Source organism: Helicoverpa zea, chromosome 11 (assembly GCF_022581195.2).
Source record: "Helicoverpa zea isolate HzStark_Cry1AcR chromosome 11, ilHelZeax1.1, whole genome shotgun sequence".
Lineage (NCBI taxonomy): Eukaryota > Metazoa > Arthropoda > Insecta > Lepidoptera > Noctuidae > Helicoverpa > Helicoverpa zea.
In genome coordinates this window covers 371,794-384,818 of record NC_061462.1, presented here as the reverse complement: position 1 = coordinate 384,818, position 13,025 = coordinate 371,794, and the positions used below count along the sequence as shown (strand labels likewise).

Sequence of the window (13,025 nt, the reverse complement as noted above, 5' to 3'; positions counted from 1 at the left end):
TTAAACATTTAGTTTATTTGTAGTGAAGTAAGTTATTTGATGTAAAAAAGAATATAAATGATGAGTATTTATTGATAGGCGATTATTTATTTGATATGCAATTTATAATATCCCGAACACAATTTTACGAAACGGTACATTCAAATTCTGATTGATGAACCGAATCGTTTTTTGATTTACATTATTTGTTTATCGATCTTTAAATGTTTAAGCGTTAAATAACGAATGAATAAATTTAAAATGCTAATCAGAATGTTATGTGACTAACTTCGTGAGAGAATTATCATAAGTGTCTGATCGTCTGTTTTCTTTGTTACAGATTTTTGGCCATTTGGTGGCCGTTGAAGTGCCAGATCACCAAGCGCCGCGCGAGGATGATGATCGTGTTCATCTGGATCTTCGCCATCAGCGTCACCACTCCATGGGTGTTCTTCTTCGACCTGGTCGTGGTCTTCGATGACAACCCGAACGTCCGCCTCTGCCTGGACGTCTGGCCAAACCCCATCAGCGAAGTCCTCTACTTCGTCATTGGCAATCTCATCTTCTGCTACATTCTCCCCATGGTTCTTATCACCATGTGCTACATCCTCATCTGGATCAAGGTCTGGAGAAGATCCATCCCCACCGACACACAAGACGCCCAAATGGAAAGAATGCAACAAAAATCCAAAGTTAAAGTCGTCAAAATGTTGGTCGCTGTCGTCATACTATTTGTCCTGTCCTGGTTCCCACTTTACTTGATCTTCGCCAGAATCAAACTCGGAGGACCAATCCAAAAATGGGAGGAAGAAATGTTCCCAGTTGTCACACCTCTGGCCCAATGGCTCGGTGCATCCAACTCCTGCATAAATCCCATTCTGTACGCGTTCTTCAACAAGAAGTACAGGAAGGGCTTCGTTGCTATCATCAAGAGTAGGAAGTGCTGTGGAAGGCTGCGGTATTATGAGACCATTGCTCTGCAGTCATCGAGCACGTCGACGAGAAAATCTTGGCATTACAATAATAATAACCATCCGTCGATCACTCGGCGATCTCCTCCCGTCGACAAGAATGCGGTGTCGTTCATCTTCAACCACACGGGGGTGTAAGGGGTGGGCGCTGGTGCTGCTTTGGATTCTGAACTAGAGCCATGGTCGGCTTGCGTCGCGCGCCGGGTCGCGAGCGGCCGGGGCGGCGCGTCTCTGCATATCGACACAATACGACATTTTCTATTATACGTTTTTATTTCAAACAGTTTGGTGTTGTCTTGTGCGAGAACAGTTTAATGACCTTCAAACTCACATAGAGTAGTTAAGTGAACATAATCAGTGTTTTTATTAATGCTAGTAGTAATAACTTGTAACTTTTATACGTAAGTCGGTTAACATGTTTTAAGGAGATTTTATTTTTACACTGATTGTAATAATATTAGGAGCGTACGGAGGAAACGCACATCGAGCACAAAAATGTAAATGAAAACGATTTTATAATTTTGTTTTTGTATCTTTTATTGAACATTTTTGAGTAAGTATATATTTCTGTTAATAATTTAATCCAGTACAAATATCGAGCCTTGTTTTTGTGTACGAAACAGTTATTACTTTTAGTGTTTCCTTAATTGAATGATCCCATATCTCTTTTGATGTTATATTTATACGTCTAAACTATCGAGGATTTTTACAAAAAAAATTATTAAAATATAAAAATACATTATAATATTATATGCCCAAATAAAACACACTACTGACAGTACAAAAATTATATTTCGTAGAATAAGCTTTCGAAATTCTAAACTGATGACTTTCTTTTGTCTGTTATTATTTACTCAAAAGTGTTTCTACTTTCCTGTTTTATGAAACAATATAATTAAATATGCAGATATTTTTTCTTAATTATATTTTTATTTGTCATTTATTAGAGAATTTAGGAAATGCGCTAATTAATAGAGTTATGAATATAGTAGTTATTGCAACAGCAATACTCTTGTTATATGGCTCGTAATGAGTGCGACTTGTTCTTTAAAACTTGTTGAAGTTGTGGATTTTTGACTTGGACATGTTTTATTTAATAGTATTAATATTTTTGAAATCATCACAGTCTATGAATTACTTTTCAAAGTCATTATTATTTTTATCAAACAATAATAAATAACTCAAAAATGTTGTAGGTACTGGTCATCGTTATATTTTGTCATTCACTTATTAAGTAGTCATTTCAGTAACAAATAAAAATTAAAACTATAATAACTTTCTGTGGTCTGCTGTGCATAAACAATAAGTAAAAACAAAGTTCTTTTACTAGCACATTATGCACAAATAAAGTTTTTTTTTATAAATATTTTCAGCATGTCCACGTCAAATAACAAACAGATGAGCTTCTTATAAGTCATGATAGTGAAGATATATAACTTTAGATGGTCTCAATCCTTCGTAAGTAAGTCGAGCCTGCGCCAAGCACGGGCCGATAGCCGCTTAAATGCACAAAAACATTCCAAATAAAATAATAATTATAGTATATTTTTAAACTAATATTACATGAACGTGAGAAATAAAAATATTTTGGAGATTGATAGGATAGTTATACTGTAGGTATTGAAAAACATACACTTTTGAAATAAACTCTATTGGACATGATTTATCTCATTTTTAAAATCCTTTCTTATTTCTTAAAATTTCCTTAACGTTGTTTCCCCAATCCCACGTTAATCGTATTTTTATTTCTCACAAAATAATAATACATATTTATTATTGGCATAGCGTTACATGTACTAAATAATTGCATATTTTACCCTAATATTAAATTATACTACCTACTATATAGATGTTTTCAATAACCGCACACTTTCATAGACGATATTTAGACATAACGTTTTATTTTTAACAAAATGAAAAAAAAAGAAACAAAAAATATTTTTCTACTTAATAACATTTGAAGTGGGCGAGTGAACATAGTTTTTAGGATTTTACCTCTTGTGCTGTTTCCTCTATTTATATTATTATTTATTCATATTGATTTGTTTTGTTCTGCACTGCAGTATATTTAGGCGTTGTTTTTATTGTGTAGGATATCATGACAAAGTCGAAGCTTGCAAGACTGATATAATTGCTGGTACTCCTTCAAAAGGACTATTCGTGTGATAATAAAAATGGATTTTGAATTCGACTATTTTTGTAATTTTAAGCTTAACCCTAGCTTATTGAGTCTTTTACTTTATTATCTATTTTTTATGGTTTACTTTCAAGCTTTCGTCATTTTTCAGTAACATGAAAATTAAATTCTTTAAGTAGATCATCATCAAATATTTTGAATATTATGTTGTAAATTGTAACATGTAATAAATTTTACAAAAAAATAAGAAAAGTAATAATAAAAACGGAATGTAAAGGCAATATGTAGAGAGGGTATAATCATGCTGAGCATGTCATCTTGAGTAAGTACTTGAAAACAATAATAGTAGACCCTGTGGACTGCGGGCAGTCGATATCAGGGCAAGAAATAAAGACAAGTTTCATTGAAATCGGTCCAGTAGTTTAAGATGACATACAGGCAGTTTTTTACTTACAAAGGCCCACAGAAAACCATCATTTTGGTGTGTTAATATATTAGTAAAATTAAGTTTAAGTTTAAAAATGTGGGCTTGTAAAGTAATTTTGTAAATGATACTCACGATAAAATAAAAACTGTATTTTAATATTAGTGTATAACTTTAGGTACAAATAATATTTTCACGCATTAACTATCGGTAGTAGTTGTATACTATCCTTGTTGTACATTTAACTGAGGTTTAGTAAACTAATTAAACTAATTACTGTCACATGCTTTGAAATTCCTTCTGGTAATGTACCATCTTCATGTGTGTGGACTATTTAGTGAATTATGAAAGCAACGAAAATTAGCACAAATATTTATAACGCTTTATAAGAGTAGGCCATTGAACACCGTCTGCTTACACACTTTTACTTAGCTTAATTCAGTTCACACACAATCTACCTTCATGAATATTTAGGTATTAAACCTCAGATAAATTAGTGCGTGTGTATTATAAACTACACAAAATAATGTAATATTATTATCTACTCTAAATAGTTTTATACTTATAAATGTCGCATACGACGTGTTGTTTTATAATAAAAATTGTTCGATAATTATACATAATTATATTTATACCTACAAAATAATTGGTAACACATGATTCTTTGTAAATAAATTGAATTAGAACAATAAATAATAATATATTATGAATACATTATTATTTATTTTTTTGTTTAATAGAAGCGTTTCTGTAAAATATCGCTGTTGTTTATTTGCCGTGTTTGGTGTTAGATAATAATGTTTAATAAATTATAATGTGTAATAATAATAATGTGAGACCTGATTTAGACATTAAAATATTAAATTCATATAACAAAATGTTTCTTCTTGTAATCTTAAACTGTTTGATGTTATGACAAATTGTAATAGTTATTTCATTAAAATGGTTTAATAACGTAGTGTATAGAACGGAAGCTTGTAGTATAGCCGTTTATTAGAATTTGTAAATGTATAAATTATACTGTACATTTATGTATAAACAGTTTGATGTTTAAAGCAATGTTAGGTGATTTTTAGAAATTTAGTAAGCTTTTTTAGTGAGAACTGCTAATTCCGTTATGAGACTATGGTAACATCATTTTGGACAAGGATTACAAAATGTGAAGCTTCAGAACTAAGTCTATAATTGAATTAGCAATTTTAATATATTTCAATCAACACAAGATTCCTATATATTGTAACAGAAGCAATTTTTGACATATGAAACTTTGACTATATTCCGTACAATTTACCAACATATCAATGAAAATAACCTCCCACTTCGAAGTCGGTTATACGGACGACTTGGTTTTTTACGACTTTTTAGCAAGTTTAACCCTTCATTTTTGAAATTCATTTGAATATACTTTTTGTAATGTAGGCTTATTTTTTCTTAGAAGTAATATATTTTCCTTTAAAAAAAGTTGAGGGTACCTTTGATTATTTACCATTGTTATAGTCTAGATATATTTTCTGGAGTTACTTTTCGTCCAAGACAAATTGGCTCGTTTTGCTTCTTAAGTAGGCTATTTACCAGTTTCGGTGGTTCGAGTTAATCCATGATATTTTGTCGGTGGTAAGCATCTTATATTTTTTTGTTTGAAAAAATGTTTCCTTTTTGTTCAAAACTATGCATTAAAAACTTAACGAATAATAATTAGTATACTTACTGAAATTAATCCCGAAAGTATAATTTTTGTTAGCAAGCTTGAGTGAAATTCTGTCTGAATTTAATATTTTTGACAATTCGAAATTACTTCAGTTAATTTTTGTTTTAAGTTTTTATGTTCAGGGTTATTTACTTAGATGCAATTGGAAAATTCTCTAGAATTTAATTGGTAACTTTTGATATATTAATTAATTACAATCATTTGTTTATTTGGAGAACTTACTAAGTATGTAAGTGTTATCATAAGATGTTTTAGAAGTTTTCGTACGTGCTAACACATTAATAAATCTCATTGTTTAGTTTAAAATTTAGCACAAGTAAATATCATAGTTGATTTGTTAGTTATGATTAATTTTAATATTAATATTATAATTATTTTTAAGTTTGTAGAGGCATATATCTGTAGGTTTAACATCTATACAAAAAAAAATTGGTACGTAAATGTGATTATTTGAGAAATTCACAGAAAACGAGAAGGTATCGGCACTATTGTTAAAATGAAAAAGTTGCATAATCATAACACGTATTTTTTTATTTATTTTTGTCAGAAAGAAATATCTGCCTTTGGTTTTTGGAGATTATTTTCAAAAATGTTGCAAAATTTAAATTAAAAATGTTTTTAGTCGTGATGGTTACAATTAGTTGTTTTTGCAATTACAGCTTAGATAATTCATATTGGATTAATATAAATAACCTAACATGCAAACACTATTGTATGTCAAGTAAATAAAATGAATGTAAAAATTAACATTGTTGTTTCCTTTTTTACTGAGTTAACAGTAGAGTTTTCCTAGTAAGAGAGCTCGGGTTCGATACCCGAGTTGGATGAAATATATGCAGATTAATAACTATTGCTATTAAGCATAGGAAACGACGAATAGTAGACCCGCATCCAGAGGGAACTACTTTCCATACCCGGATGTCGGTAGCTTTCTTAGGCTCTTACTAGACTATATTGGTATCAAATTAAATCTGAATCGGTTCAGTAGTACATAGTTAATTTCGCATTAATGATGTAGGATTAAAAGATCAACGCCTAAGAAAACACTGAGCAACTAGTTTTGTGTGTGTGGGTGTGTGTACAAAACTAGTGCTTTAACTACAAGTAGATATTTTCTAGATCTTACATTTATATCCTTAATAAAGAGGTTCTTACACCCCAATGAGTGTAAGCTTAGACTTAGACATCAGACCACATCAATCTATGTTCTAAGCCGAGAGCAAATTAAATGAGGTTTTCAACAAGGAGTCAGACAAATTATAACGCCTACAATGACTGTGGAAATGTTATTAATAGGCTTTTCGAGATAGAAGAGTATAATACTTAGTACAATCTCGAATATTCGATTTTTTCAGTAAATATTATTACGGTTAAGGTTTTTTTAAGCGCCTGCAGCTTTATTACGAATGTACAGGTTTGCAACTTGAAGACATATTTTTTTTCAAAGACTCATATACTTTCTGAAAATGTCATAGCTAGTTAAAAATTAACAATGAAGGATAAAGTCACGGAAAATATTGATATCAAAATCATCAATTCTTCTTCTTTAGACGACCTCGATGGCGCAATGGTCACCATGCCGGACTGCCGAACCTGAGGTCCCGGGTTCGATTCCCGGTTCGGTCGACATTTGTGTGATGAGCATGCTTGTTGGCCGTGGTCTGGGTGTTACAATATGTATTTGTCGGAGGCGTCATCAAGATGGCACTATCGTCCGACATCAGTTAGGGTATTTAAGCAAAGAGATAACTGAAAGAAACTCAAACACTCACAACTCAAACGTTTATTCAAATTAGTCAGAACAAAAGACAGCCCCCAAAACGCCCGCCCTTCGCCACTTCCTACGTGTTCTAGGTGGGGAGAAGAAGTGGCGGAACAAACTCCCCAGCAACACATACCAACCATTACAAAACATTCAAATACCACAAGAACCATACCATAGACCATAATACCATACCATACCATACCATACCATACCATACCATAGAAGAACCATTACAATTCAAAAATCACAAGACTTACCATAAGTTTAGGTACTACAACGCTAGGCAATAACACCAGGTACACTACACGTAACGAAAGGCAGTAACGCGACAACTCCACGAAGACTCGACGAAGCTTCGACCAAGACTGAGCTAAGACTGAGCTCCGCGGACGCCACGCTGACCGCCACCACTCTGCCAAGCGCGCCAAAATGTTGTTTCACCGGAAACGCCGCTAGAGGGCGCGCTTGCGTGACGTTTAGTGTCCGTACTATTGACAGTCTCCGACACGGCCATTCTGACAGGACACACGTCCTCGTGTGTTAATCTGCAACAACACAAACACAGCACAGTATACACAATACAGCCTCGGCCACTCCTGACCACAACAGTAACTCTCGATCTTCGTTTTACTCTCTTACTTCTCTCAAGGAAATTGAAGAAAAACTTCAAATGGCCTCAATTAGGTCTTTAACAAACAATTTAGGTGACAACTAGTTCTCAAAAGCTATACCCTGAGCAACCGAGTACTAAACTCTCTCACAAGCAACAAAACAAACTCTACATTTAGTTGGGAAATGATCAATGAAAAGAAAGAAAATAATCGTTTCATTACAATAATTCAGAATCAAAATTAGGAATTTCAAAGTAAAACTGATCACTGCCTCTTACAAGAGACAATAAACTCTAAATTGATAAATTAAAACAAAACATTTAAGCTCTACAACATGTGACCATGGCTACACTTAGCCCAGTAACCTCCAGTTACTCTTTACTCTTTACTGCGAACCTCACATAGGAACGCCGAGTCTACACAAAATTACATTTCATCATAAAGACATAGAATTGATTACCGGCTCTATATTATTTCTAAAAATCAATCAAATACCAGTTCAGTTCATGTAAAACCCAATTGATCAGGTAACAAAGGCAAGTATCGTAACACAACAAACTTTTAGGTAATCTGTATCCAAGCACACACACCAATTAGACCTATACGGCTCTGCTAGCCCAGCAACTCATGCTTATGCAATCCATCTACCAGGATCACCGAGTCTTCCCATGACTCTACGTTATGCAATCCATCTACCAGGATCACCGAGTCTTCCCATGACTCTACGGTCTAACCTTTTAGACCCGACCCCCGCCAGTGTTCATTGCACTACCGCGGGCTCACGGTGTACTACCCAGAGGCTGAGCGCACATACCGATTTCAACGAACTACGGCTACAATGACACTACTGGTGCGGTCAACACATACGGTCACACTTGACCCGGTCTGCAACTAGAGTATCTAGCTTGGAATAGATTAAATCTCACAATTTGACTCATCCTCATTAACTTCATTTGGTACCTGGCCACTTGGCATACGTCTGATCAATCTAAACATTTTCAATGCAATAGAATGCTTTCACCTTGTGCGATGACATGCGATGTCCTGGCCTGTCGCAACTCATACGGCCTCCACGACGAATTTGGGGCAGGATGACGCTCCAAACAGCAACTGCAGCGCACCTCGCCCGCCGCTTGACTAGTAGACCTCGTCCTGTTCTCCAGGCTCGGTTCACCTTAGATGATATCTGTTAAGCCAGAAAAAGAAAGTGCTTAGGCATCAAATATTGACAACATATGGGCCAGCAACAAACCTTCTCGTTTCGTAAGATAGTAAGACCTACACACATGTTACAGATTTAAAGAATAGCAATCACTATTCAAATGAAGAAACTAGATACCTACCTTAAAAGCTAAGCACGTAATCAAAGATCGAATTGCTAATCAGACTCAACTTGTAAATTACTAAATCGCTAGGCTTCACGTGACCGTTGTCCCTTAGCCGAGCCCTCAGCACATTCTGGCCTCCTAGGGACCACAACCACAACCACAGTGATATGACACCAACTGTACCACTGATGTATACGGGTTTCTTCTTGGTCACCCCGATGCCATCACACAGGCCAACGGGTCTTTTCCAAGTCACCCCGGTATCCACCACTGGTACAAATCAGTACAAATTAACACAATGAAATTACTGAGTTGAACGTAACACCTTACCAAAAATCTATAGTCAAGATGCACAATTCAATCAAATGTCGCAAAACTGAAATATTCTAATTTGAAGTTTTAGTTAATAAACATAAACCAGGTAATCCCTGTGACCAAACATAAGATACACACTTCAGCCATCCCTGTGACAAGTGCTCAACGGCAGTCATCTCTGTGACTTCCAACTTAACAGTCAATCAACCCTGTGATTAAAGCGCAACACACAACCCTGTGAACCTAGCTTTCATCATCTACGATTTCATTAATTAAAAAAAACCTACCATCACACATCAACATCTCAACACATATCGCGATTCTACACAGTGCCTCCATCAAGCACTATATGGTTTGAGACCAAATTCTAAAACCCACAAAGCGATTTCGTCGCGACCCGGGGATCGAACCCAAGACACGCAGTCACGCTTACGACCACTAGGCCAACGAGTCAGTCAAACAGTACAATGTACAATGACAAGCCACAATAAAATTGGATTGATCTCACCATGTTTATCATTCAGGCGTCTCTTAACATCTCTGTGCATAGCGTCTTGTGTATGTTCAGGCTGAAATCCGGCACGCAGTAGAAGCCAGGCGTCGCGCTCGCGGACACCACAGCGACGAACTAGCAGACTAGACTCCTTTCACTCGAAGCAGGAGAGGCTCACGGGATTATCACATGCAAAAGAAATCGGAAATCGATTAATTTTATCACAACATTTTCATAACAACTATGACAATATTACTATCATGGCATAAATCTAATTTCACTGACTGACGATTTTCCCAACCATGCAATTCATGAAGGTCACGTCAACATTATGTTGCTCCTGCTCCTGCTCCTGGACACATTCGGATCAAAACAAACCTAACAGCAGTTTTATAAGGACGCTTGTGGCAATGAATGCTCCTCGAACCCAGGCAGTTCATAACCAACACTAATCAGCGAGACTGAAACTGCCTCTCAAGTTTACAAATGTCATATGACAAATAACCACAAAAATAAACCAAAAATGGATCGGTCTCACCGGGTTTCCACTCAACGTGCGTGACAATGCGCACATCGCTATAGCGCGCAGTACAGCGGGGCTTTCGCGGACGTGAAGCCACGGAGATGCACAAGCACCAATACTCCGAACTCACGATAACACACGACACGTTGACACGTTGGGCTCCTGGTAGCTGGGATGCTCCGCAGTAATTTTGTCGCCATATTGTTCAATAACGACCGTCATTGTTGAAACATGAAAAAAAGACAAATTCGGTTAATTTTCTAGCATACCTTCAATAACTAGCTTGACATGTAACAATGGAAAACAATACCATTACCATAACCGTGTTACCATACTTGTACCTTCGCTGAAATTCTTAATAAATCTTCCACCACAAACTCCATTTCAAATTATCGACGTTACATTCTTTTTTTTTTTTTTTTTTTTGTTAGTGGGTAGAAATTTATCTTCGCATGGCGAATTCGAAACGCATGTGGGCATTCGGATTGCATCCCACTTCTGATGTCGGAGGCGTCATCAAGATGGCACTATCGTCCGACATCAGTTAGGGTATTTAAGCAAAGAGATAACTGAAAGAAACTCAAACACTCACAACTCAAACGTTTATTCAAATTAGTCAGAACAAAAGACAGCCCCCAAAACGCCCGCCCTTCGCCACTTCCTACGTGTTCTAGGTGGGGAGAAGAAGTGGCGGAACAAACTCCCCAGCAACACATACCAACCATTACAAAACATTCAAATACCACAAGAACCATACCATAGACCATAATACCATACCATACCATACCATACCATACCATAGAAGAACCATTACAATTCAAAAATCACAAGACTTACCATAAGTTTAGGTACTACAACGCTAGGCAATAACACCAGGTACACTACACGTAACGAAAGGCAGTAACGCGACAACTCCACGAAGACTCGACGAAGCTTCGACCAAGACTGAGCTAAGACTGAGCTCCGCGGACGCCACGCTGACCGCCACCACTCTGCCAAGCGCGCCAAAATGTTGTTTCACCGGAAACGCCGCTAGAGGGCGCGCTTGCGTGACGTTTAGTGTCCGTACTATTGACAGTCTCCGACATATTTATCAATATGTATATATGTAGCTATATGTAGTTTATCAGTTGTGTTAGCACCCATAACACAAGTTAATTAATAACTTACCATGGGGATGACCGACCGTGTGTGAAAATGTGTCCAGACATTATTATTACCTAATTCTTTTTGCCGAACCCAACGTGATTAATGATCTCCTCTGTATGACACACGACCTGCAAATAGCAGTAAAGCACTCAATGGACCCATGATGATAGGCCCGTAAAAGACAAATATACATATTTTATTAAGACAGTCAAATATAGGATTAATCAAGTCTTAATGTGCTACTATATTGAGTTATCATAGTGCTAAAATAGAATTGATGACGCAAAACGCCTAATAAAAATTACATTGTTATTACGATAAAAGATAAAACAATGGGGTGCGCAATGATCAGGCGTTACTTAATACATTATTATCATAGATTATAATGATAAAAACAAAGAAATGTTTAGTATTTTCGAAGAAAAAACACATTGAGTAATTAAAATGTGAACAAGCACATTTAAGAAAGAAAAGAAAACAATAGAAACCCAGATGATATAATACTTGATTGATACAAAATCTTTATAAAAACAGGCGTTTTCATAATCAATAATTTAATTCCTCATCTTTGAAATCGTCAACAATAAAATAATCTATGATGATTAATGAACACTTCATTAAAGCAAGGTGCTTAGATCAATCAGTAATGTCCAGCAAAGCTGTTATGGCGTCTGTAAGGACCAATTATTTTGTTATTGAAACTTTTTCATTAAAAAGACATTATCGTGTCTTCTTAAACAATGATGAATTATAACAAGCGATAATTATGGCTTGTGAGATTTTATAGGTCTTATTTCCCAGTGTCTCTTATGGTCAAGACTGCAGTTCTATGAAGTCAAAGAAATTAATGATGAAGGTCAAGAAAGCGGGGAAGCCAAAGATAGAATTAATAGAGGAAGCATAAATTCAGACTTCGAAGTCCAGTTGTTCAAATACCACTACATAAATGAATTAAATCATAATAACATAATAACAGCAGTAAAAGGATGTTCATCCACCATTACTCGTTCTTAAGAAGACAGGCACACTAAAACTGAACACTAAGTTCTAGAATAAAAAACATGCTTCTTTTGTTTCCGTGGGCACCAGTTCAGTGAACCAAGGAATATAGTCCAGACGAGACACTGAGATTGAAGAGATCCCTCACTTTAGCAGCAATTGTGCCCGGATTGGACGCGGACGATGATTTGAACCGTCGGCTCAGACGGATTAGTTTTTAATACCGCCTTTCAGCGAGCACATTGACTTCATTAGGAAATAAGCGAAAATTAGACGATAAGTGGGAAAGAATTTTGGGGTGGTATATTTCACAAAAGAAGTTAAGTAGTGCCTAGATTTTTATTGAACTCGAAAGCATTAAATAACATAATATATAATAAAATAGCTGTGAGACGTGGTAACCCATGTTCAGCGCAGATAGTGTTTCTTCAGTGAAAGAATTACTCAAATCAGTTCAGTAGTTCAGGAGCTTATTCAGTTCAAGCAAACAAACAGTAAAATCTTCCATGTTCATATTTATATTTCTTTATTTGTATAGATAACAATAAAACCTGGTTTATCTATCTTCTGTGTAAAAATCAGAAAGATAAGTAATGGTAAATGGTACCTAAATGTTCTCAAAA

At 35.6% G+C, this 13,025-nt stretch overlaps 1 protein-coding gene across 1 annotated transcript in view; it reads left to right on the top strand.

Moving 5' to 3' along the window:
- LOC124634601 (neuropeptide SIFamide receptor) overlaps positions 1-1,721 on the top strand; it is a 130,079-nt gene extending 128,358 nt beyond the window's left edge. The window contains exon 3 of the mRNA XM_047170242.1: positions 320-1,721. Coding sequence (XP_047026198.1) covers positions 320-1,088 — 769 coding nt within the window. The 3' untranslated portion in view covers positions 1,089-1,721. The remainder of the gene's footprint in view (positions 1-319) is intronic.
- Positions 1,722-13,025: the final 11,304 nt, after the last annotated feature.